This window comes from Alosa pseudoharengus, unplaced genomic scaffold, assembly GCF_046254945.1.
Source record: "Alosa pseudoharengus isolate Yale_2024_CS ecotype anadromous, Long Island Sound unplaced genomic scaffold, YU_APseudo_1.1 YU_APseudo_1.1_scf_2, whole genome shotgun sequence".
Lineage (NCBI taxonomy): Eukaryota > Metazoa > Chordata > Actinopteri > Clupeiformes > Clupeidae > Alosa > Alosa pseudoharengus.
In genome coordinates, this window is record NW_027468663.1 from 29,609,997 (window position 1) to 29,636,267 (window position 26,271).

A 26,271-nucleotide genomic window follows, 5' to 3' on the forward strand; every position below is an offset into this window, starting at 1 on the left:
GATTCAGTGTCAAGACCAAACAGTTCCTAGTAAGCTAAAAGAAGGCCACTACAGTCACTAAATGTGTTACCAGGTGCAATATTATTCACTCATTTCTGAGCACCAAATTTACATTAGCCTAGAAATTCATGGTCTTTTCACCTCTCTGAGGCAGAACATCTATTTTCAAAATAAAGCCAACCATTTTCAATATTTGAAAAGTGTTACCGTTTTACATCTTCTGATATCTCAGCTCCCCTGTTAAACTGATGAGTGCAAAGAACATCAGCACACAAGAGATGACTTGAGTCTTATCTCTGGACAGCACAGCACTTTACTGAACACATTATAGAAAGGACACCACAGACCAAATGTTGTGTTTGGTAGTTGTATTTTATTACAAAATATTGATACGCCATAATTCACTTCATACAATCTTAGAATCAAACAAAAGTCCACAAGTGACTAGAAAGTAGTCTGCTTTTTTATCCCCAGAATGATTGACACATACCCAAAAAACAGAGAGAACAGCTGAAAAAAACACACACACAAACAGCATGATGGCCAAAGGGGCCTTTGCACCTTCACTCTTCCTTACAGGAAAAGGCACAAAGTACAGCACAATCTGCTCATCACCAACTATGCTGTCTCTCAGAAAGGCATTTGGGGGGGGAACACAAATGAAACCTCTCAAGGATGGGTAGAGTTCATAACAGCATCAGCCAAGTGGTCAAGTTCCCCCAAAAGAGCAGCCAGCCTCTACACACGGGCAGGAGCAGTGGACTATGGGATGGGACTGCTTGCGCCGCAAACCTGTTTCAGATGCAGATTGAGCTTTTTGTTTATGGCTGTGATGACAATAAAAGAGGAAACCTTAAATAGTGGCCAATCACTCTCCGCAAAAAAGACTAACATAACCAAAGACATCAGCCGAAATAGAGGAGGATTATAAAATCCAGCCATTTGGAAATTATTATTTTTTTGTTTTATCCATGCAATTCTGACTGGTGCCAGTAGAGGACGCCATTCACTACCTGCTGGTTCAGGAGAAACTAACTGGAGCCTTGAGACTTCATTGTCTCTGAACTGTGCTTTGTTGAAAGGGAACTTCCATTAGGAGACTTGATTGCCTCCTTCCTGTATACATTTCATCAGAAAACACAGAGCTGTAGGACGAGCGAGACCGTGAGCCGTCAGCCATTAACCCAGTGCTGTGATCTGGTCTCTGAAACGTGTGGCTTTGACCCCTAAATCCTAGCAGTAATGAAAACATATATAGTGGCTTCATCTGAATGCTTCAGAAGTGGCACTGGACTGGACTGGAATGCCAAGGTTTTTTTTCACTTCTGCATAGGCCTGATACACATTGCATTTGGAGTAAAATCACACTTGTTACCATGCTGTCCATGCTTGTGACAGGCCTAACTAAGTATTCCTCCCTGAGTCTGACACTATTCTATATGAGGGGTGGCTTTATGAGGCAAATGGAGCAGTGGTCTTATGGTTTATACAAATGTGTTGTATTATTTTCTCTTTGAAAGTCTGAAAGACGTCACAAACACACACAAACAAACAAATAAATTCACACACACACAATGGCTCCACTCATGTAAGGTAATGCAGAGATACAAACTACTACTCCATGGTCCCACCACACACGTGCAGACTCTCTCTCTCTCTCTTTCTCTCTCTCTCTCTCTCTCTCTCTCACACACACACACACACACACAGACACACACACATATACACAGAAAATGTACTACAAATATTTTAACAATTAATCAGAAAAGCATTCTGTGTTGTGCAACAAATAAATCACAATCAAATCAATGTGTGTTTGTGTGTATGTGTGTGTGTATATACCTGGGCTCACAAGTCAAAAACTCTAAATGAGAGAGCATGGGATGTACAGTACCAATGAGGCCAGATGTGACCAATTCTCTCAATATGAGCTCTGAGCTCAGACCTCTCTCCTCTCCCAAACACTAGGCGATACCATACCTACAACCCTACACCTTAGCTAATCACAAACCAAAGACGGATAGATGTTTCTTTTTTTGGATCAAGTCTCTCAGCTCAAATAGCAGCCATGTTCCATGAGAATTGGCTTCAGTTAAAAAAACAAACAAACAAACAAACACGCAAGCAACTCTTTAAACAGAGTCGAGTCTTCCTCAACTGTAAGGGCTGTGCTCACAGTTCAGTATGCGGGTCAGAATCTGCAACACAGAGACAGAAAGAAAGACAGAAAAAGAGAGAAAGAAAGACAGAAAGAGAGAGAGAGAGAGAGAGAGAGAGAGAGAGAGAATGTGTGTGTGCATATGTATGTGTGTATGTGAGTGTGTGAGAGAGAGAGAAAGAGAGAGAGAATGTGTGTGTGCGTATGTATGTGTGTATGTGAGTGTGTGAGAGAGAGAGAAAGAGAGAGAGAATGTGTGTGTGCATATGTATGTGTGTATGTGAGTGTGTGAGAGAGAGAGAGAGAGAGAATGTGTGTGCATATGTATGTGTGTATGTGAGTGTGTGAGAGAGAGAGAGAGAATGTGTGTGTGCATATGTATGTGTTTATGTGAGTGTGTGAGAGAGAGAGAAAGAGAGAGAGAATGTGTGTGTGCGTATGTATGTGTGTATGTGAGTGTGTGAGAGAGAGAGAAAGAGAGAGAGAATGTGTGTGTGCGTATGTATGTGTGTATGTGTGTGTGTGAGAGAGAGAGGGAGGGATAAAGGGAGCGGAAAAAAGGAAGGAAGGAGGGAAAAATATAGTTAATGATTACATCTCCATCCATTCATCTCCATCCTTCTCTAATCAGGTCTTCAAGGCAGACTCCTATCAGGCAGGCAGTGTGTGATATCTCCAGCGGGCCCACCTGTTTGTGCGCTCTGGTCGTCCTCTGTGCTACTTCCTCCACTCTCCTTATCCTTCTGGAACTTTCTGTGGAAGCGCTTCACCTCCTTGTCGTAGTCGCTCCACTCGGCCACGATGCGCACGGCTGCCTGTAGCTTAGGCTCTTTGGTCTGGGGGTTATTGCACTGGGGGTGATACAATAGATCAGACTTCAGGTCATGCTCAGTGGAATGTTGTTGTGCTCTAGCAGAGGGACTGCTGATTATTGTGGTGCATGTCAGCAGTTTGTGGTCAGGACCAATTGTATATCCTACTTCATTTACTTTATTTTATAAATGAAATATGAATATGAAATATACAAATGGCTAACTGGCTAACTGATTTAATGGAGCATGCTTAACTGTTCAAATGCAAAAACCATTGCTCAAGAAAAGTTATGCAACAGCTGATGGACGTCTTTTTTAAGGAGTAAATTGCAGGTGATATGTGACCGTCTCAGTCTTTACATGGTGGTGTAGGAGAATGGTTGCCATTCCTCAAAGAGGGCTTTGCCATTAAAGGTCTGGGATCCACTGTTTTAACCAGAATGATTGTACAGGGAACAATATTACTCTTTTTTGCTTTTCTTTAAGAGAATAGAATTGAACAGAAGGTAAGCGGCTGGGTGCCATCTACCCACCAGATCGATAGTCTTGGCCTTCTTCTTGGACGCGTTGTCACACCAGGTCTCGCACCACAGCCACTCCTGAGGGAGGGACTTGATGGGGACCTGATGGATCATGTTGTTGGGCAGATCCTGAGGAGAGCAGCAGAGCTTGCATCAGCACTGTGCATTTCAAATGGACACACATTCCAAAACCTTTTGTTTTGTCCATAAAAATACAAATATTTACAGCAAATGGACTATATAATATAATGGAGACAATAAAACCGCACAGAAGCAACTGAGGCTACAACATTTTGTGACAATCTCTTGGGTAACTAACTATATGGGTAACATAACTATAAAGTATCTTACAACAATAACTATTCAACAAATGTTCAACAAAGACATGGTAAATATACAATTAATTAATGTTGCCACTGTAGTCAAGAGTTCAAATGAGTTCTCATATTTGGTAGGTGAGTGAGAAGTGGCCTCACCTGGTCCAGGTTAGAGAGACTGTTGGGATCTTGACTGAGTCCCTGGTACTGTCCCCTCAGACGGTCCCCTGCTGCAATCTTCCTGAACTTCTTTAGGTCCACCACGTACAGGGCACTGTCACACAAACACACACACACACACACACACACACACACGAGAGAGAGACAGATAAGACAGATGAGAGTAGAATATATATGGCATAAATCAGACATACAGGCAACACTTACATACCCGTTAACTGTGCCATCACAGTTAATTACACTGTAATAAACCATGTAACAGTGTGTATTAACTAATTATTACACAGAACTAATATTATAATATTATAAGATTACAATTAGGGACATGACCTTTGTAAGTACGGCAAGGCAAATATTCACACACTGCATTCATTTAAATTGCTTTACAAATGAGAAAACAAGGAAAATTCAACTTCAAATAACAAACATAGTTTATTTATAGTCATGAAGTGGTCATACGTTATAGACTATAAAAGTCATAAGTTAATGACTATAATGATAAATACACACTACTGTACACCATACTGTAGTGATAGTGTGTATGCAACAAAGTGTTTCAGAGATTTATGAAATCAATAGCGTCTGAACTATGATAATTCACCAAAATATGATATTTTTTGCTCCCCATAGCAGCCCATAAAGCTTTCCTGCTGGTGAGATAAGTGAATTATATCAGGAGTGGCCATTCATCTGCGCTGGCCACCGCGGCACTCTAAATGTCAACCCAACACCCCCAATCCCAGGACGCCGCTCAAAGTCTACAGGGCTCCCCCCTAGAAGAAAGAGTTTATGTCAGGTATGGTGTGTGTGTGTGTGTGTCAAACTCTGTGACCATGTCTGAGCCAAATTCACAGGCGATCAGCTGCCTCAGCTCCATGGGGGGGGGGGGGGGGGGGGGTGAATCACAAGTGAATCACAATTTCTTTTAGTTTGTGTCTAGTTTTTGTTTGTTCAAAGAGGAGTTGTGTGCAGATGGAGAGAACTGCAAATAGAAACTTTCCTCCTTTAAATGACCAGCATAATCCATCAAGTGCTACTCACAAATGTGTAAAAGCTGTAACATCTGTGGACTTGACTTACCATACAACATGGCTATCTGAATATCTACATTATGCTATTTTAGTGATGTTAGTGTATCAGTGTGCTTGAATGCACTTTAGAAAAGCCTTTATTTGTGTTGTTAAGCACCATAGCAGTGTACCTGTAGACATGACTGTTTCTGCACCAATAATCTCCCTTACGGACATGTACAATAATGAGAAGAGGGAGTTTGAGCAACACATACACACACACACAGAGAAGAGGGAGTTAGAGCAACACACACACACACACACACACACCTCTTTGTCATAAACAACAAAAATCAAGTCTAGTGACAGGAGGGGCAAAAAAACACTGGCAAAGGTCAATCAAATTTACACAGAACCCACCAAAATGCTGCCGCCTCCTCACTAATGAACACATTTAAATGTCACACACACAAAACAGCTCTCAGGGTTCTGATCTTTAAGCCCATTCTTGCCACCACTGCGCTGCGCCGGCCCTTACCTGATGTGGTACTTGCGTCCGGCCAGGTGGCTGGCCCAGTAGCCAGACTTCCAGAAGCGGTAGCCGTCCATCTCCCTGCGGCTCTCGCAGAAGGGCGTGTAGCCGTACGGCGCCCCCTCCAGGTCAAAGTCACGCAGCTCCTTCAGGTCAGTGCGCACGATCTGAGGACAGATGGCGAGACAAGCCGTTATATCAGCGCTGTATGACAGAAAATCTACTGTGTACTACTGTGTGTACTACTGTACACACTTTCAGCAGGTGCAACTGCTTCTGCCTCTCCCATTCCTACAACTGTTGTCTTTTTGTGTCTAATGATTATGATAAAAAAAATACCATATATGTTCCCTAGGGGGCAGTAGTGCACTGCACACAACTCCTTGCTCTAAGCTGTGGTGAGCTCCAGCTGCTTTTCAACATGACTAGAGCGACTCTGACCCCTGTTAGAGCAAGAGTAGGTACAGTACCGTCTAGCAGAGCAGCACCTGAGGGTAAGAACTACCAGGTAAAGATCAGGCCACTTTTGAAACCACAGATGCAGATACAGTGTTCTGATATCATCGATCCCTTCTACTTGGATAAGTCGCTTCGTAGTATGGCCCTCTGGTCGACTACCACCTCCAGCATTACCGTGTTAACCTGGTGAACTAACCATCTGCAACTTATCTGAGCGGTACCTGGTCAGCGTCCACAAAGAGGATCTTGTCCACGGCCAGGGGGAAGAGCACGTCCAGGAAGAGGATCTTGTAGCCCCAGATGATGCGCTGCTTCTCTGTCTGCTGGTGCAGCCAGCGGGGCCACTTGTACTGGATGAGCTCATACTGGAAGCCATACTCCTCTGCCATGTAAGGGATGAACTCCTGAAAAACACAGAGAGAGAGAGAGAGATGAAAAGAGGCAAGATCTCCAGAATGATGGACAGACAGACAGAGATAGAGGGAGAGAGAGAGAGAGAGAGAGATGGAGAGTGAAAACAGCTTGGGGGGGATCATTTCCTGACTCCTGAAAAAACGAATACTGAGGAGCAGACGTGACCCAGCTGTAGGAACTACTAGTTGGACATGCAATATTATTTGCAAGATGATATACCATCTTCAATCTCATAATGAACAAAATGGCAAATTTTCTGTAACACTGCACCAACACAATATAAGCTCTTCCCAGTGATTTTCATCATTAAAACCAAAATTAATAACTTTGGGGCTCTCTGGTTCCAGATGATAATGCTCAATAATATGACTGAGGAAATGAACCCCCACTGTTCTCTTTCAATCTGACACGTGCAGCTGTTCACAGTGCCATCTGCAGCAGATACTTGCTTTGAATGTTGGGGACAGGTAGTTCTTCAGGAACCAGAACTTGACGGGCGTCTTTGTGTGCTTCAGCACGGAGAGCATCATGATCCTGCAAAGACAGACATACGGACAGAACAATGTCAGCTCCTGGTCATCAGACTTCAGATGGACTCCTCCCTCTCTTTATTGCCATCTCCCTGACCTTCAAGTGAAATTAATGCAATCAGCAGGAATGATGTCGGGGCTGATTGGAGGAGGCAATTCCAAAGATCACCAACCCTCCGAGAAAAGAGATGGGGACTCGAAATCGAGCTCATCCTGATCCTGAAGGGAACCCTCCAGCATTAAACCAAAATGTCGGAGAATGTCACCATGTCGCTGGGGTCACGCTAAAGCTTAAGACTAACTTTCCTCTTTCCTACTCTTAAATAAAACATCAGGGACAGACTGACATTTTCACCAAAAAAAAAAAAAAGAAAGAAAAAAAGGCCAATTCTCTCAATTTGTTGTGTTCTGTCATTGTTTCAGCTTTGGCCTGAGAATGTTAAATCAATGACTGATCTTCAGGTGCCATTTCACATTTGATCGAAATAAAGACATTTTTAATGAGTGTACCCAGGTGGAGGTGGTCATCCTCTGTCTCACCTGAGGAAGCGTTCGTACAGGTGCCCCGAGGCCACGGAGAAGATGTTGATGACGTCGTCCTTCTCCTGCTTGCTCTCGTCCGTCTTGCTCCCGCCCGTGAAGCCTCTGTGGACATGACACACTTGAGTTTGAAGCGTGAGCGAAAAACAGAATGAGCACCTGAGAGCCTCCATTAAACCCCCCTCCACCAATACATAGAGATGCAACCGAACAGCTCGACAGACTGCAAAACAATTAGGGGGGAAAAAGTCGGCCATCAAGTGCTCAGAGATTTACAATCAGTTTGGTGATGATGTCTTGCAGTAATGTCTCACTCGTACCGTGTGAGAGATTCCCAGAATCCCGAGTCGTTCTCATGGGCACCATCGCTCAGCAGCTCCTCGTTCATCTTCTCCGGCTTCTTCTGGACCTGCAGCACCGAAAATACGCACACCGCATTAAACAGCGCAGGGCGGCCTCAACATCCATATCCTTTATGGCGCTTCACTTTAGCAGACCATATGACATGTCAATTGGCCTGCTCCTATATAGAAGTGTGGGCAGTTATCTGTTATTTGTGTACTTGTAACAAAGTATTATGACTAGCTAGGTTGGAAGTATTATGTCCAACTTGTCACTGTTCTGAAAGCAAATGTATTCCCTTTTTTGAGTAAAAACTCCAAAGTGACATGCTTTATTTCTCTCTTAACTCCCTTAACTCCCTTGTCACTTCCAGTGATAGGTGAAACTATATCCAACAGGAATGATTTCACTACTAGAAGATACACACATTGTGTCAAGCCCAGTGGCATCATGCTGACTGATGCAGGCAACATGAGGGCCTTAGACAAACACATACTGACTCAGACAGCCTCCAAACAGAATATGAACTCTCAGACACACACACACACGGGCGCACACACACACACACACACACACACACAGATGGTGATTAGAGCTGACAGGCTGTCCTGTGTAATAAGGGGGCTGAGGGGAGATCAGGCTGCCTCCTTTAAACTGCTGCAGCTCGTTGCTGTCTGAAGCTGCACACATAAAGAGCCTGCCTGTCTATCTGCCACCCCGTCTGTCTGCCTGTCTATCTGCCACCCCGTCTGTCTGCCATCTGTCTGCCTTCCTCTGAGCCTGTCTTTCTATCTGTCTGCCTTACTCTGAGCCTGTCTTTCTATCTGTCTGCCTTACTCTTAGTCCGTCTTCCTCCATTAGTTTGTTAACTTCCTCCTTCCCTGCACGTCTTCAAACCTGTCTGTATATCTAGACATCTCTTTGTCTATCTACCGGAAAGTCTGTCTGTCTGTCTGTCTGTCTGTGTCTCTCTCTGGCTATCTGTCTTCCTGCCAAGGCCACCCCAATGCCAGGCGGAGTGATTCACACACAACAGCACATAATGGACCATGAATGAAGCGGATTTGTTCTCACTAACAAATGAGAGTGAAATAAAATCACAGTTCTGTTTCAGTGGTCAATTAAAAAAAAGGTGTAGTTGAATATAAAGGCGTTAAAAGCCCATAGGCCACCTCTGTCCTCCTGGCAGCGGCAGCAGGGGCGGTGCCTTTGAGAGGCTCCTCCTCACCTTCACTTTGATGATCTTGCTCTTGAAGTTGTTGAGGACCACAATGAGATCATCAGCGTCGGCAGGGGAGTCGGTGCCATCGTGGCTGACAGGGACAGTAAATTATTTAGATATTTCTATGACCTCCACACACACAATCACACACACACGCACACGCACACACACACGCACACACACACACACACACACAAAAAGAGGACACACATACACACACAAACAGAAAAGCAAAAGTAGCAAACTCACACGTACGTACATACACACATACACACATAATTGTAAGTACCTGTAGATTTTGTAGATGTCTTCAGATCTGCCCTTGCGGAGTTTGAGGACCCAGGCTCCTGGGTTAGCCTTGAGCTGGAAGTAGCCCTGTGAAGGAGAGAGATACACAACATCACCACTACACAGGCACACATACAGTAAACAAACATATGCACGCACAAAGCTGCAACACTAAAGAGAACTCTCACAGGCCTGATAAGAACATCTTCAGGACAGTCTGTGGTGCCTGCCGGTATTTTGAGGCCAATAGCAATCCCCAATTTCTTCCATGATCCTGCTGTTCCAACCACAGTGTGTGTGTGTCTGTGTGAGTGTGAGTGTGAGTGTGTGTGTGTGTGTGCGAGTTTTAAGAGGACCCATGTGTGAGTCTTTGAAAGAGCAACACTGAACATGAGCACCCAGAGAATGCCCACCTGGCTAGCATCTACCCCCAGACTACAGGTTATAAAATATAAACAAGGCAAATAATCCTCACTAGTCAACCAGTATAACTGTGTGTAAACTCTTATTTCTGAGGTCCAGCAAGTTTTGCTCAGTTTTCAACTACAAAAATAAATAAATAAATAAATAAAAAAACACTCTCAGATGAGTGATATTCATCTTTAGACTTCTGAGGCCCAGGCTACATTTCTTTGCTGAATGTGTCTGGTGACCATGTAGCAGACCGAGGTAGCAGACCTGGCAACCCTGGTGTTTAGAGCCAGCTGTTATACGGTCTCTCTCTCTCTCCCTTACCAGGTTGGCCATGACGATGGTGTCCACGATGACAGGGTCAGTGGCCGTGCCCAGGGTGAACTGCAGGCCACGGGGGGGCTGCCCTGTGCTCACGTCAAAACAGTGGCCTTCCAGGAGCAGATACTCTAGCTCATACTCCGCAGGGACAACACTGTCCACCTGACACACACACACACACACACACACACACACACACACACACACACACACACACACACACACACACACACACACACACACACACACACACACACACACACACACACACACACACACACACACACACACACACACACACACACACACACACACACAGCAACAGATAAGATTGTTATTCAAATCAGTACCAGTAGGCATTTACATTTATAGGTTCTAAAACACAGTTGGTAGACTATGCTGTTTTTGGTGCATATGTAGCAAAATATTGCCATGAGCAATACTGTGTAGTGTGTACATTTATGATGACATCCACACAACACACTAAAGGGTCATTCCGTGTCAAATCACCCAGTGGCTGGCAGGTCACCCTCTCCCAAAAAATCTGAAAAAAATCACAGGTGTTTGTAGACCAAACCTATGCATAAATCTTAAATAGTATATCTGTATCACTAATGGTTCCAAAACTACAGCCCTTCGAAGTTTCAAGTCATTTTAAGCATCGTGGTGAACAATCCTTTTTGTTCAACTTCCAACATTATTGGCTCTTTTGGTATTTCACACACATTAGTGAAACTATGTGAATAGAAGTACATTTTCCTGTTGAATTAAACAATCCAATCAAATCAGGTGTATCTTGTGTAATTTCCCCTCTGCAAAGCTCTGAAAATGGCTATAAATTCATTATGTGAAAAAACATCACCACCTTTGAGGGATTGTCATTCAAAAAGTATGTGACACAAATTCATCAGATTTTTTTCCCACTCATGTATGGATTATTAGGTCATGTCCATGCATTGACTTTGGTTGTTAACATTATCATATTGTCAGAGCATTTTTATTAAATTGGGCTTGATTTTCAAAAAGCCCGTTTTCATCTTCTCATTTCACCACGTGGACAGTTAACAGGATTTTTTAAAATTTTACCATATATCATTCTGTATGTGAGGATCATCTGCCCAAAATTTGGGCTTGTTGCTGAGTTTCTTCATTGAGATAAGATTTTTTACAAATATTGTCTATAAATCCACTGAATTTGTACTTTGTCTGCAGTACCACTTGTCTCACCACATGTGGTGCTCTTTTAATACAATGGAAGTCAATGGAAGAGTAAGAGAGTCACTTGTTTGCTGCATATATCCAATCTAAACACACAGTTTATGGTTCATATGGTTCAAGTAAAAAGGGGTTTCTAAAATTCAGTGCATTGTCAGATGCAGAAAAATCAATACTAAAGATTTATCATCTTTTTACAAATGCCTCTTGGATCCACGAGTCCTCAAACCTTGTTATGAATACTTGTGATGGAAACACACATGGTCATCTTCATCAAGTGAAATACCTTGATGAACTGAATTTTAGAAACCCATTGTTTGATTGTTTGTTAAAACACTGATCTCCATCTTGATGCTCGTTGTCTATGTATCACAGAGGACTGCATCCCAAGCATGACGATGAATATAGACTTTGCCTAACCAGCTGGCTAGAAATTATTAAAGTGCTCACATAGGCACTGATAGGTTGAAGCTGGTGTAGAAAACTCATTACAAAGATGGTAATTATGCTAAATCCTCTTGCTGCATGTATGATGACCAGTCAGTCTTATGTGTGTATAATTTACTTGATCAGTTTATTTTCTCTAAATAAGATTTATGTATGAGTAGTATGTTGTTCATATTGCAATAATTATTTGGACCAATTCAACTATGAACCATAAACTGTGTGTTTAGATTGGATATGTGCAGCAAACAAGTGACTCTCTTACTCTTCCATTGACTTCCATTGTATTAAAAGAGCACCACATGTGGTGCAAAGTGGTACTGCAGATCCAGTACAAATTCAGTGGATTTATAGACAATATTTAAAAAAAATCTTATCTCAATGAAGAAACTCAGCAACAAGCCCAAATTTTGGGCAGATGATCCTCACATACAGAATGATATATGGTAAAATAAAAAAAAATCCTGTTAACTGTCCACGTGGTGAAATGAGAAGATGAAAACAGGCTTTTTGAAAATCAAGCCCAATTTAAAAATAAATGCTCTGAAAATATGAAAATGATAACAACCAAAGTTAATGCATGGACAGGACCTTATAATACATATATGTGTAGGAAAACAATCTGATGAATTTGTGTCACATACTTTTTGAATGAGAAGCCCTCAAAGGTGATGATGTCTTTTCACATTATGAATTTATAGCCATTTTCAGAGCTTTGCAGAGGGGAAAGTATACAAGATACGTCTGATCCGATTGGATATTTTAATTCAACAGGAAAATGTACTTCTATTCACATAGTTTCACTAATGTGTGTGAAATACCAAAAGAGCCAATAATGCTGGAAGTTGACCAAAAAGGATTGTTCACCACAATGCTTAAAATGACTTGAAGTTTCAAAGGGCTGTAGTTTTGCAACGATTAGTTATACAGATATACTATTTAAGATCTATGCATGGATTTGGTCTACAAACACCTGTGATTTTTTTCAGATTTTTTCGGAGAGGGTCACCTGCCAAATTGCGCTGAAATTGGGTGATTTCACACGGAATGACCCTAAAGAAAGCGTTCCCCTAAGCACAGAAGCATGCTCACCTCCTCCAGGTAGATGTTGTCCAGGTCGTAGCGTGTGTGGACCGACTCCACCATCCAGCTGTCGGGGGTGTTGATGTTCAGGGTGAATAGGGGCGACTGGGGCATGTCCAGGAACTTGGCCATGGGCCCCAGCGATAGGCTGTTATCAGCCTGGAAGCTCAACTCCGGCTCCAGCACGTAGCGGTAGAAGCTAAGATCAGAGGGGAGAGGCCATAGAGAAAAAGCTTTAGAGAGACCTAGAGCCAACATGGCCACCAGCAGCCTGCTAGAGGGTGCAGTTTGATAGTGCACAGATTATAACTTGTATGTGTCTTTACATTGTGCATAGGTATCACTTAAAAAAAAAACACCCTTAAATTATTATTATACATATATTTATATTATATTTATTATTTATCTAACCCTCCTCAACCTATGATTATGCTGCCAACATTGGCACCATATAATCTGTTCTGCAGTCTAACTCAAGCATAAATAGAAACATAACACTTGCACCAGCCAGCAGAGTCTCACCTCTTCAGCGGCATGTCCGAGAGTCGGGACTGGCAGTTCATGAAGATGCGCAGGTGGACATTGACCAGCTGCTTCAGCACCTGAGGAGAGAAAAATGGCACAGGCTCAGAGAGCGCCCCCTCACAGGAGGACGTTGGTATCACAGGAGCGGAGGGGCCAGTTTCTGACCGCAGGAAGTGATGTGTGAGTTTAAAGGGATGCTCTTAATCTCACCAGGAGCAGAGGCGCCAGCTTCTGGGCATCTCTGGTCACGGGGTCGACCACGGCAACCACGTCAAAGTACACTTCCTCCTCTTTCGGCCTAATCTTCACAGCACTGCAGGGGACGGAGGGACAAAACTTAAGAGCCGAGGATACTGATACTCTTTCTCTCTAGCTACCAGAGGTGAGCAAACAAAGGTCATACAACCTACTAAAACAGCTAATTCAGTACAAGGAAACAACAGAAATGACACAAACAAGCAAGACAAAAACAAAAAATAAACAAACTAAAAAAGTGAGAGACAAAAAATCCAGACATTGAGTCATTTGGAGATGAGGAGAGCAGACTGGGGGGAGGCGAGTGTGGGCCGTGTGATTAAGCGCGCCCGGCCTCCGGCAGGACTCTACCTGTATCGGTCATCGGCAAAGCCATACTCCATCCTGGCCTCGCCTTTGGGCTGTGATGACAGCAAAGAGTCCACTTTCATCACCAAATCACTGGCCCTGAGAGAGAGAGAGAGAGAGAGAGAGAGAGAGAAAGAAAGAAAGAGAGAGAGAGAGGGAGGGAGAAAGATAGATGAAGTTGGAGGTAGAGCGGAGAATAAGCGGGGGGGGGGGGGGGGCAAAGGGAAGGGGAAAAAACAATTAAAAAGAAAATGACAGTACAGTACGCAGTAGTTTTAGTTTGAGCAAAACATACCTGCCGAGGAACTCAAAAATAAAAGTGTGAGTGTGTGAACAGGTACACCCTCTGTCTATCACACTTGTCATTGAGACAGATGCCAGAGAAGATAGAGACACGTGATACCACTTCAAGTGCCACCCTGCTAATTGGCAGACAGGCAGAACTTTGCCGAGGCCATAATTAACATCTCGTCACTCGAGCACACTTTTCTCTCTCGTCTCTTCCGGAAAACACTCTAAAAGTGCCGCATCTATAATGGATTCTTTTTTTACCCCAGACTGACACACTTCATTAAGACATAGTAATTACCGCCGAGATTACACTTTTAGAAACTGTGACATTCTAATCGCATTGCTCCAGGAAGAGAGAAGAGAAGTTGAGCCGCACATCACACAGCACTTCTAAGAAGTTTGAGGAGCTGACCCAGAAAGGGACTGTCAACTTCTCCAAATGTTTATGCACACTAGTAAAACTTCCACATAAAACGTACAGGTACAAATGTAAGACTAGAATTAAAAATGAAATGAAAAATTTGGCTTCATTAAAAAAATGATGAAAAGCTGACTGGTTGTCATACCTGTCCTCTTCCACGCCTAGTCTCTGGACAATGGTCTTGATTCGCTCTCCAGACGTCTTCAAGATTATGCTCTCTAGAAGCAGGAAGTCATCTTGATTAAAGACCTCCCCTTCCTCCAGAGGACCAATAATCTGCAAGAAATATCATAAATTATTATTATTGATATAGTACTAGTACTGATAATGATGACAATAAATGTAGGGAAAAGTATAACATTTCTATCCGTGTTCCCACAGTTTGACATAATGGACAAAATTAAAGCTTTTGTAAAAATGGTAACTTTATCAATGCATTGCATTGGCTCATTATGGTGCGTCACCACTAATCACTCACTCGGCCATTGCTGATGACGGCCCTCTGACCCTTCTGTAGCTTGAGGACATCCCGACAGTAGGCAGCGTGAGACAGCAGGAAGTCCACCTTGGGGCCGCTGTACGCGCTCTTAAACAGAGACACATCCATGCCCTGCACCACAGACACAAGCACCAGCGCACATATTACACAAGAGACCAACTGGAACTTTGATTATATTAATATGATTACTCATATTGGCTTACTCAGCAGTTGAAGTTGCACATTTCAGTGACATGATCTTTAGCTCACTGTTTAGAAGTAGACACCTATACTTGAGTTTGTAATGGCGGGGGCTTTCATAGGACAGTAGACATTCACAGGCTATGAGTGGGATAAAGATATGGGAGTGATATTGGAAAATGGTTGATGGGTCAGGACCGAACCTGTGTCCCTGTGGGCATTTGGACCCGTATTGGAACCCTTTGTGCGCTGTTGTCTTTGAACAGCCTGCTCTAGCCACTGAGCTACAGACACAACATTGGCATCTGAAACCAGGATAACCTGCTACTAAAACTACTCAATAGAAGCAGGGAAATTCAACAACTGCAGCAGCAGGGTTGAAGTGGAGCAGTTGGCAATCAGTGATCTTTGACTGTGTGGTTCAGTGTTCAGGAGTAGACAACACTAGAGAGGAAGGGAGGCTGAGTAAGGTTTTCGTACCCCAACTGCGAAGTCGCTGATGTCTGCCCCAGCGTATATGGCTTTAGCGGTCTCCTCCTTGGCCATCTTAGTGATGAAGTTCTTGGCGTTGTTGGCGGTCTGGGTCTGCATGGCTGCCCAGATGGCGCGAGCAATCAGGCTGCTCTCGTTGGTGGGGTTCTCGCTGGGGTTGTTGATCATGCCCAGCCGGACGTTGTTACTTGATTTCTGCCCAGAGCAAAGCAGAGTGGCATATAAACTCAGGGACTCCACTCCATTACATATGCCATGGATCATCATCCTGTACATCTACTCTTAGACATGAGGCAAAAGTCTGGCAAGTTTCAGTGAAGAGTACACATTATGCAGTAACACAATTTTACTTCAAACATGCAAACATGCAACAGCATAAAAGGTGTTATGGGAGACAGTCACATAAGTCATAGAAAAGAAAACATGATCAGCACAGAAACAAAGTTAATCAAACACTGTAGATGGATGAATGGCTACATGATGATGGATGAATGGATCGAGAACGTCAACTCCATCAGGGAACTGAAATAAGGGGAAATCCCAGAATGGCATCAGCTGGTCCTTCCTGCCATATGGGCGTCTTACCATGTGCCTGATGGCGTCGTACAGCATCTGTCTGCCTGAAGGCTGATCAAAGTCGCCCACCACCCAGAACGTCACTGGCCGGATGATGCCATCATCTGCAAATACACAATAACACAAGGTAGTGGAAGGTGGAATTGGAAAATGGGATATTTGTATCAGTGGTGCAACCTCCAGGTTAACAGAGCTTTTTTAATGGCCCCATTAACAGTAATACAAAGAACACAGTATCTCATCAAGTATATAATAAAAAATTAAGTAGCCATATGAATTAGGTGATTAGCCCAATCCAGGTGGGAGATGGATGGAGAAACTGCTAGATTTGGAGGTTAATAGGTCAGGTAAAAACATGGCAGGACTTTCCCTGTCCGAGTCTGGAAGTTTTCACCTCTAATAAGGAGTGCATTATGATGTCCCAGCCAGGTTAAGGAGTGCATTATAAAAGTCACTGACTGTAAGAGACAGGTCAGTCATCACAAATCTATTTGGACAAAAAGCTGTCACAGAGTATCAGTAGACAGGCATATCAGGCATGACATTCCAGGACAGGCAAACGCTAAGATAACAGCCATGAAAGACAGGGGACTCAGATGTCAAACAAAGAGGAAAAACTGAAAATAAGAACTATAAGACCTATAAACGACTATGCGTGTAATGATTCTGATTTTAGTCTGGTGCAACATGCCTTTTTGTCTATAACAAATACAGGGAAAGAAATGGCTAAGGGATTACAGTCGAGATCCCTTTCTCTCTCTCACACACACACTTAAGACATAGACGGTCACACACACACACACACACACACACACACACACACACACACACACACACACACACACACACACACACACACACACACACACACACACACACACACACACACACACACACACACACACACACACACACACACACACACACACACACACACACACACACACACACACACACACACACACACACAGGAGTGGTAGTGTGTATGGGCATGGTTCATTAACATCCACATAAGCGCAGCAGGAACGTAATGAATCCATTGGTCGCGGACGGTGCAGGCTTCACTTATTAGTCACGTTAAACACACGAGACTAGATGAGTCAGGCGCTTTTAAAGGGCTCAGGCAAGAAGAGGCAGTTACCAGAAGATTCCCTGGAGGACATGCCTTTAATAGCACCACAAAGAGAAAGAGAGAGAAAGAGAAACAAGAGAAAATGAAAGATAAAAGGCCTCATTTAGGGGGTGCACTGCAGAGAAAGTGCTGTTTAAAAATAAGGTCTGACAAATCTCAACAGTACAGTGCCCCTTCACATTCTTCATGTCTCTATGTATAAGAGTGTGTGTGTGTGTGTGTGAGAGAGAGGGCCAATGGACTGAGCATAGTGACTTTGTGTGTTTGTGTTGAGGGACCAGGTGATGGAGGATAATACATCTATCATCAAACTCTTATTGCGTCCCAGAGTTGGTGATTTCACATGGGTATCGGTGTCGGCTCTCGCCTTACCTTTCTTTGTCATGTAGTTCATGCTGTTGGCCACCGCCGTGTTCTTCTCTCTCGTGTCCAGGAAGAGGAAGCGGGCGTAGTCATCGATGAAATGGTTGTCTGGGGTCAGAAAAGTGAGAGGGAAAAAAAAACTGTTGAAAGTAGATTTACGTTTGGGGAAAATCACATTTTTGGTTTGTTTTTGACCTGTCCTCTCTGATTCATGGTATTAGTTACTGTGAGAAAAAAATGGTTATGAATGAAAGTTTCATTCATAATTCAAATTCATGCTTTTGGATCCTGATTTGTATTCATGGCTGGAACAAATAGGCAATGTAAATTCTTCACTTCTGTCTCCCTCTCAACAAACAGATTACTATTTTTACCCCACACTACCAACAACACATTTCGCTCTGAATTCCAATGCCAGGGATGGTCCCCAGTGGCCTTCCAGCGGTACAGCTCTTTCAAAAACACAATCCAATCTTCCCAGGGCAGCCCAGTGTAAATCATGTGCATTTTATGAATGAGGTGACAAAGGAACAAAATCAGCCCTGTGTGATAATGGGGACCCGAGCAGTGCTGAAAAGAAACAATTCCAAATGTCTGCAACTCTGCATGCTCCTGTGATTTTGGCCACAGACTATCAGTGCTCTTCAAACCCCAACTTACTGAGGGATTTGGAGTAGTTTACACATTTCACTCAGCCTTAATGCTTTAATTTACTCACATTTTACCTACAGTGTACTAGTCACTTACTGGTACTTAATTTAAATGATAGACAAAGTCACTCAGTGAACAAAGTGTCTGGGGTGTGAACCAAAGCTATCCTAAGACATGTGGGAGCATTGAGCTGATGCACTGATGTCTGAGCTTAGGGTCTTGCTCATTGTATTCAATTAGCAAAACAATCCTCATTATTAAAATGATGGCAGGGTGGTATAATGGCAGGGTGGCAGGGTGGTATGGTGGTAGGGTGGGATGAGGTGGACACTCACTGGTGTGGGAGAGGTCCAGGTGGTGCCTGCTGGTGGACAGGATCCTGGAGTTGATGCGCGGGACCACATTAGGCTGGTTCATGATGAAGTCCACCACATCGTGGTCACTGGCCAGCTCTCCCTAAGAAGAGAGAGAGAGAGAGGGAGAGAGAGTGAGAGAGTGAGAAATCACATTTACACTTTTTACACATAGCAGAGCCTTTGCCGTAGCCTCCAAACACCTGCCAATGATATTTAGTCACATTTTGGCATTAGGAAAACAACTAAATTTGGATTTTGTTGAAAATAGTGATAGAGGACAGCTTTATACACATACTTGGAAATTCTATCTACTAGGTCTTTGACAACATGCAATGAGACATAACTTTATTTGTTTATCATAGCAGGGCTCCAGAGTGCGACCAATTTGGTCGCATATGCGACCTAATTTTTCAAAAGTGCGACTAAAAAAAAAATCGGAGGTCGCACCGGTGCAACCAGCTATTCGAGAGAGGAAAAAGTGTCCGCATTGAAACTCTACCTTTGGTTCAATAACAGACACATATTTGGCCAATTTCGTGGTTTAAACAAATCACAGATAGTGAAGGGCGGGACCTCCCCTCTGATTGGCTGTGGCCCAGTGCCTGTGTGTAAATTTGAAAATGCGTGTGCTGCAGATAGAGAGACAGAGGTCAGAGACCCGTCAGATAAACAGAGTGGATGTAGTTGCATTACAGTGTGGTCACATAGGTCGAGATAAATGTCCCCTCTCCCCACTGCCTTTCGGCGGCTGGCAGCAGCAAACCGATCAGACGAGCCCGAGATGATGATCAAGTTTATCGTTGCCTACGATAGGCCTAGTAAAACTTCCCTTCACCAAGTTCAGTCCGAAATAATTATTCACCAGAAAAATAGTTTGAACGTAAACCCGATGTACAGGAATGCCACTTGCGCCAAATCTAGGAGTCATTGCAGATGAAAAGACGTCTTAAAATTGTGAACAATGCATACAAGGCCTTCCCGAACGACAGATACAGATATCGCCGAAAAGGAGTGCGTCATTGACCGCAGTTACATGCAGGGAGTAACCCGGTTTTCAACAGCAATATTTGTTTTGCGCGCGAGTTGTGTAAACTCATTCTGATGGCATCAGTCAATTTAATCCGGTATTTGGCGCAAACCGAATATCGCTGCTACATTTAAAGCCCGAATATTCCCTGCATGTATAACTGTGGTCATTGTGTACGGTGAATTGAATGGACATATTTAGATCGAGCATGGCAAGTCATTGCAATAGCCTATAATAATAGGCCTACCATTTCGTTACTGCATTAACCATAGTGATGTTCTTATTGAAAATTTAAAAATACTAAAATTAAAAAGTAAATTGCATTGTGGGGCTGTCAAATGATTATTGCAATCATTGCAAAATCACATACAAATCCCTCTTTAAATTGTGCTCATATACATTTCTATGGAAGATGCTATGGCGAGCTGGTTTAGCCAAGGCCTAAAGATCATGAAGGATAGTATGTAAGACATTGAGCCATGAGATGTGCAGTTTGAAGCCCTTAAAAGACGTGCACTGTTAATTTACTCACTGTTATTTTTATTTAATTCATCTTGAGATGTTTTAAGTTTAAATTTCAGCTCAGTGAAGCACTTAAAGCACCACCAACACTTCATTAAGTTACTTTTCTTGTAGAATTGTAAATCATAAGTCATAGGACAACCTATATAGGACAGTAATTAAGGAAAAAAAGTGAACCTGCTGCGGTGTTAAATGCGATGTGGTTGAAAATTTGGGTGCACCTAACTTTTGTGCTGGTGCACCTAAGAAAAAAAGTTAGGCGCACCAGTGCAACCAGTGCAAAAAGTTAGTCTGGAGCCCTGCATAGGATATGGCTCAGACTAAACCCTACAGACCATCATCTCCCATCATCCCCCAGACCATAATTTTCTGCCTGCCGTCCCCAGAACAGGTTCATGCATATTGTTCATGCATTGGCCGTCCAGCCTGTGTCTGGGTGGGACTCACCAGGTAGACGGCCCTCTGGAAGAAGGTGGTGGTCTCCAGGATCTTCTGCATGGTGACCGTCTCCATCTCGTCTGGGTCTAGCTGCTCCCTCTGGTAGGGCATGCCGTTGTACAGCACCACCGGCAGAGGTCCCACACCAGTCTGCTGAAAGTAGGCCTTACCCTCCTGAAGGAGGGCACATGGGCATTATACCAGACCAAAGGAACCCTACAAACAACCGCTTTGGCTTAAAGACCACAGTCTCTCAAAGCGATCAATAAACACACAACTGGTCGATTTTTGTTGTTGTAAAAAGACACTGCATTAATGCACAAAAAATGAAATATAGAAACGACTGATGACTCTGCAGAGGAGTTCTGAGAAATCTCTGCTTTAGAACTCAATCACGGGTCAACAAAAACAAAATTAAAGATGCTGTTGATTCAGCTATTGACCATATTTCAATGAAGCAGTAAAAGCATATTTACAGATCCACTGATTTGACCAGAAAACAGTGGCGTGTGCCATAACACTAACGAACAGCAGCCTGCCGCACTGAGTGCTTCAGAATGCGGAGTCCGACTCAGCACTGGTGGCGTCTCTCACCTTCCTGTTTTTGTCGTAGGCCGAGTCAGCGCCCAGAATGCTGGAGACCTCCACATAGGGGTAGCTCTTCTCCAGGACTCCCACCACGTGCTCCACCTTCAGATGCCCACCCTTGGGGACCCTGTTCAGCATCTGGGGGGACACACAGCACACACACATCGCTTTAGTTCTGTGCTCAAAGAATGCATTCAGTTCAGTTCAGTCCTTCATATGCAATCTTTAAGAAACAATGATAATACTGCAAATATCTTCCAAATATCTAAATTCATTTGCATAGCGGTATGAGCAACTGATATTGTCTTCAAGAATAAAGCTCAAGGACTGAAACATGTACGTCAGGTAATCAATTGCAACAGCACGGTGTCATATACTGCACAAAAGTCATTTTTAAAAAACACGAAATGTGAGTGCATGTGATGTGGCTTGATTCTTGTGAAAGCTTGATGAAGTGATCCACTTTTGTTTGCAGACTTACACTGATGATGGCATCAAAGGCTTGCTGGTTGTCCACCTCATCAGCGATGTAGTTGAAGGCTCGCAGCATGGCGACTCCAGCATCGTGCATGCCGTCCACGTCCTCCTCATCATTCACCACAAACACCACACCAATCCTGCACAACAACAACAATGCACATGCCATTGAGCTAGGTGTCCAGTATCAGCACACTCCATCCATACACGTGCTCCACTGTTGACCCTTCAGAGAGCCCAGCCTGTGGAGACACTGACCTCAGAGGGATGTTGTTGCTGTAGAACATCTCAGCCACACTCAGCAGCTCTGCAGAGTTCTCCTGGTTGGGGTCCAGGATGATCACCTGCGGTGCAACACACATACACGGAAGTGCACGCACACACGCACACACGCACACACGCACACACACACACACACACATTATAGCCAGGCTGATGCTGATCATTAATCTTGTTGATCTTAATCTTCGTTGACAGGTCTGTATTATATTGACCATCACAGTAACTATAGTCGCAACCCTCATACCCTCCCTGTTTACTCCTTTAAACCAACATACGTCAGTAGTGTTGTACTGACCAGGTTGTGGAAGTTTTTGCGGATCTGGCGGATGACTCCAGGAAAGGTGGGCCGCAGCAGCTCCTGGACGTTGTACGGCCACCCGGCGTACCTCCGATCCGTCTCCAGGTTATTGATCCACTGCAATGAGAACCAAGCATTCATCTATTTGTCTGAATTTATCATTGCAGCTGCCTTGTTATACCACAGATTGCACACACTGTCCATCTCTGGCCTATTGATGTAGGCCAGGTTATTGATCCACAACAAACAAGAAGAGAGTGTGCGTTTATGTGTCCTGCACTGTCCAGGTCATGGTCCAAACTCACATTGATGGCGGGGCTGCGGATGTCTACGGCGTAGTCGGAGTCGGAGGGCTGGACGTTGAGCTTGAGAATGTCGTGGATGAAGGGCGTATCGATGAGCAGGCTGCGCAGACCCTCCATCACCCGAGCCTCGTTACGCAGCACATCAAACACACTGAAGGAGACACACACACACACACAGCGGCAGAATCACAAACAGACACCACGACACAATTATTACCACAATAACAGATGCCGCATCACAATCATAATCATAGACACCACAAGGACAACCACAATCAGACAGCATGTCATATTCATAATCAGACATGGTGTCACAATCTTAATCGCAACCATGTCTCAATCATGATCATAATTACACACCACGTCACAATCATATTGACAATCAGACACCACGTTGCAATCATAATCACTCACATACTCACACAGCAGCACAATCATAATCTCAGACAACGCATCATTACTATGATTACAATCACAGACACCACATCACAAACATAATCATAATAACAGATATCACATCACAATCATAATCACAGACACTGGATCACAACCATCCTAATAATAAGGGATGTCACTGTATAAGGACTGGCATTAGCTGGGTGAGGCATTAGTGTGTGGGGTTGTGCTAGGATGAGCAAGGTACAAGTGAGTGCTGAAGATGCCGGTATGTGCATAACAATTACAGCCACAGACAAGATCTTCATTAGGTGTGTCAAATGTCTATGAGTGCACGCGTGCGGTAGTCTGGGGAAAGCTAAACTATGGTGCGCTGCAGTTTCTCCACTGTCTGAATAATTCATCCAGACAAGAGTACGGAGAGCGGTCACGCAGATTAACACCGCGGTGGAACAGCCATCCACACTTGCAGTCGCCGGCCCTGACATGCGCTGACAGAGCGAGTGGGATAGCGACTAATAAATGAGTCACAGAATAAACAACGTGACAGGAGCTGTGGCCTGTATTTTGCAGTGCTGCTGACCTGAAGATGTCCTGTGCGTCCAGGTCAATGTGGAGGCCGTTGATGAAGAAGGCCGACTCGCCTGGCTGTAGACCCAGAGTGCCTTTGAAGAACTGAAGAAAAAAAACAAGAGAGAAGACAAAACTATATCAATGATGGCTGATCAACCATACCCCAACATTTAATGCCATGGAAACTGCTGTAAAATTGTCTTTAGATAGTTTTACTAACTAAAGTAACAGTAAAATAACACTTTGTGATTAATGGACTAAACTAATAAACTAATACAGAAAATAAAAAATAATTACTTCTAAATAGACTAATGCCAAAAAACTTCATCCAGACATTTACCCATAAGGACAGTGTTAAAGAATGAGCTATTGACATCACTTAACTAATCGCTGCAGGAGAAGCACAAGAGGAGGACAACTAGCACTAAAGACGGATCGGATATGTGGCAAGTTGTAGACTGGGCAGAGAAAATAAAAAAAGGGGTTTTCAACAAAGACATTACAACAAAGCATTGAAAGGAAAGATGAGAACTGCAACAAAATATGCAAAGACACTCTGGTAGCACACCAGTAAAAGCGCCTTAAATTAATGGTTTTGTAAATAATTGTATGGAAACCAAAGCCAAAGAGATCTATAATTCAGCCAGACTGCTCTGAGCCAGGGGGCTTTTGTGTATGCGAATATTACAGCATTTTCCATTCTCTTGTTGGTTAGTTTGCAAATCCAGCCTCATTACCGCAAGATAAATGCCATTAGGGGAGACAAAAAAACGAAAAAGAAAAAGAGAGAAAAGGAGTCCATTTGTCATGTTCCATGTTGTGCAATTACTGTACAGGATGAGAAAGAGGCCTATTACATGCCCTCATTACGGAGGCAATGAGAAATGACTGCAGTCAGTAAACTCAACTGCTAAAACAATGAAGGAAGTGTGTCTATAGGAGTCACAGACAAGTTAATTACTCCATCCGTTTCTCTCTTTCTTTGGCTGACAAGCGCTGATAAGACGTGGACCACGAGTTGAAAAGACAGGGGAGGAGTGGAGGGTGAGAAGAGGGTTGTAGACACACAAGAAAAGAGCGGCTGTTTTTTTTGCTTGTGTCGCATGGTGTGTCAGTGAACTAAGTCAAAGCTTCTTGTCAACACAGATGTTTCACAAAATGTCACTGTTTGCGTGCCATTAGAATGTGTTGGTTAACTCATTTGCGAGAAAACGGCAACAATGTTCTTGACAGCTCCTCTTGCCACCGTTTCAATGTGCCAAATGTAGGAGTCGGCTACACAGCACAAACATACAGGGATCACTGGCCAGGAAGTTCTTAAGGTTTCAACCACTAACCTTCTGGTTTTCTTCAATCTCTTTACGAATCTCAGCGCTCACAGCCGTCTTGGTGATAGACCTGAGGAGGCACAGTAAAAAACAAATCCTGCCATCAATCCCTTCACAGAGACCTGAGGCCTGGTCCTACCCAGTGCCCTCAAATTCAGTTGACACATGGGAATACGTCACTTTACATTTCAGTAGATATCAGTCATGGTTTCAGATCTACCTCTACATCCTCTATATTTACTTGTCAGTCTACTTATTTGTATATACGGTAAGTGAATTTATTTATATTTGATCAAATTAATAGATCATCTATTTCTATTGTAGAGTTAACTATACAAGTTTAACATGTCTCCACAATGGGCTGTTCCGCTTGGTTAACTCAAAACACTGACTAAGTTAGCTGAAATATTTTTACTCCCTGGTGTTGGAACAGTTTAGCCTTGGAGTGCTAAACAGTTGCGCCCTTGCCTGAATCTGCTGAAGAACCCTATTATCATATTTGCTGACAGGACAATTTTTTACCCCAAGTTAATTAAACACACTCACTTTTTTATCATTATTACATTACAATTAGGCACAAAGCATGAAAAACTGTCCAGACACTATTTTATGATTAAAAATTCCAAACACATTTTTTACCCTGTTTCTGTTTCATCCTCGTCAGCAGATGATTAACAACCAATTTAAACAATTTGAGTATTTTTTTTTACACAGTCTATTGTCTGACCTTGATAGATGGCGAGCAAATTAAACACAAGCACACAAATACAAACAATCTGCTACACAGCATCCCTCTATTAGTAACCCTACCAACTGGAACATGTGTAGTAAGACCTTGAGGGCCCACGTCTTGATCCCGTACAGATGGCTCTGCTATATCTCAGCTCCATCATGCCATGAGCACTGAGACAGACTGGTGGCCTGAAATTGCCTCCATTATAAACCAGAGAAGAAATTAATCCTATGGTTGGAGCTACTGTGCTGCCTTTGCCAGAGTGTGGACAAGGGATTTATATAGTAGAACACTAGAATTATATCATACTAGAGTTATCAAAAGGCCCATGGGGTAGCTAGCATAAGACCCATGGTGTATAAACAGTAGCACAATATCCATAATGTAGCTAGCACGAGACCCATGGTGTATATAGC

The 26,271-nt window shown here is 43.4% G+C and overlaps 1 protein-coding gene across 2 annotated transcripts in view; it reads right to left on the reverse strand.

Annotated features, from left to right (window-relative positions):
- Window positions 1-353: 353 nt before the first annotated feature.
- The window catches only part of uggt1 (UDP-glucose glycoprotein glucosyltransferase 1), a 31,304-nt gene continuing 5,386 nt past the window's right edge, over window positions 354-26,271 (reverse strand). For both annotated transcript variants that reach the window (XM_076294437.1, XM_076294438.1), the window contains exons 11-40: window positions 25,132-25,192; window positions 23,805-23,896; window positions 22,826-22,976; window positions 22,518-22,637; window positions 22,199-22,284; window positions 21,945-22,080; window positions 21,470-21,601; window positions 20,885-21,049; window positions 18,868-18,988; window positions 17,891-17,989; window positions 16,396-16,490; window positions 15,799-16,005; window positions 15,118-15,249; window positions 14,785-14,915; window positions 13,931-14,026; window positions 13,535-13,637; window positions 13,322-13,401; window positions 12,809-12,998; window positions 10,061-10,219; window positions 9,327-9,412; window positions 9,044-9,128; window positions 7,794-7,882; window positions 7,474-7,578; window positions 6,853-6,937; window positions 6,211-6,393; window positions 5,537-5,697; window positions 3,968-4,082; window positions 3,504-3,620; window positions 2,847-3,009; window positions 354-2,198 (exon numbers count right to left, since the gene is read on the reverse strand). In XM_076294437.1, coding sequence (XP_076150552.1) covers window positions 2,173-2,198; window positions 2,847-3,009; window positions 3,504-3,620; window positions 3,968-4,082; window positions 5,537-5,697; window positions 6,211-6,393; window positions 6,853-6,937; window positions 7,474-7,578; window positions 7,794-7,882; window positions 9,044-9,128; window positions 9,327-9,412; window positions 10,061-10,219; window positions 12,809-12,998; window positions 13,322-13,401; window positions 13,535-13,637; window positions 13,931-14,026; window positions 14,785-14,915; window positions 15,118-15,249; window positions 15,799-16,005; window positions 16,396-16,490; window positions 17,891-17,989; window positions 18,868-18,988; window positions 20,885-21,049; window positions 21,470-21,601; window positions 21,945-22,080; window positions 22,199-22,284; window positions 22,518-22,637; window positions 22,826-22,976; window positions 23,805-23,896; window positions 25,132-25,192 — 3,571 coding nt within the window. In that variant the 3' untranslated portion in view covers window positions 354-2,172. The remainder of the gene's footprint in view (window positions 2,199-2,846; window positions 3,010-3,503; window positions 3,621-3,967; window positions 4,083-5,536; window positions 5,698-6,210; window positions 6,394-6,852; window positions 6,938-7,473; window positions 7,579-7,793; window positions 7,883-9,043; window positions 9,129-9,326; window positions 9,413-10,060; window positions 10,220-12,808; window positions 12,999-13,321; window positions 13,402-13,534; window positions 13,638-13,930; window positions 14,027-14,784; window positions 14,916-15,117; window positions 15,250-15,798; window positions 16,006-16,395; window positions 16,491-17,890; window positions 17,990-18,867; window positions 18,989-20,884; window positions 21,050-21,469; window positions 21,602-21,944; window positions 22,081-22,198; window positions 22,285-22,517; window positions 22,638-22,825; window positions 22,977-23,804; window positions 23,897-25,131; window positions 25,193-26,271) is intronic.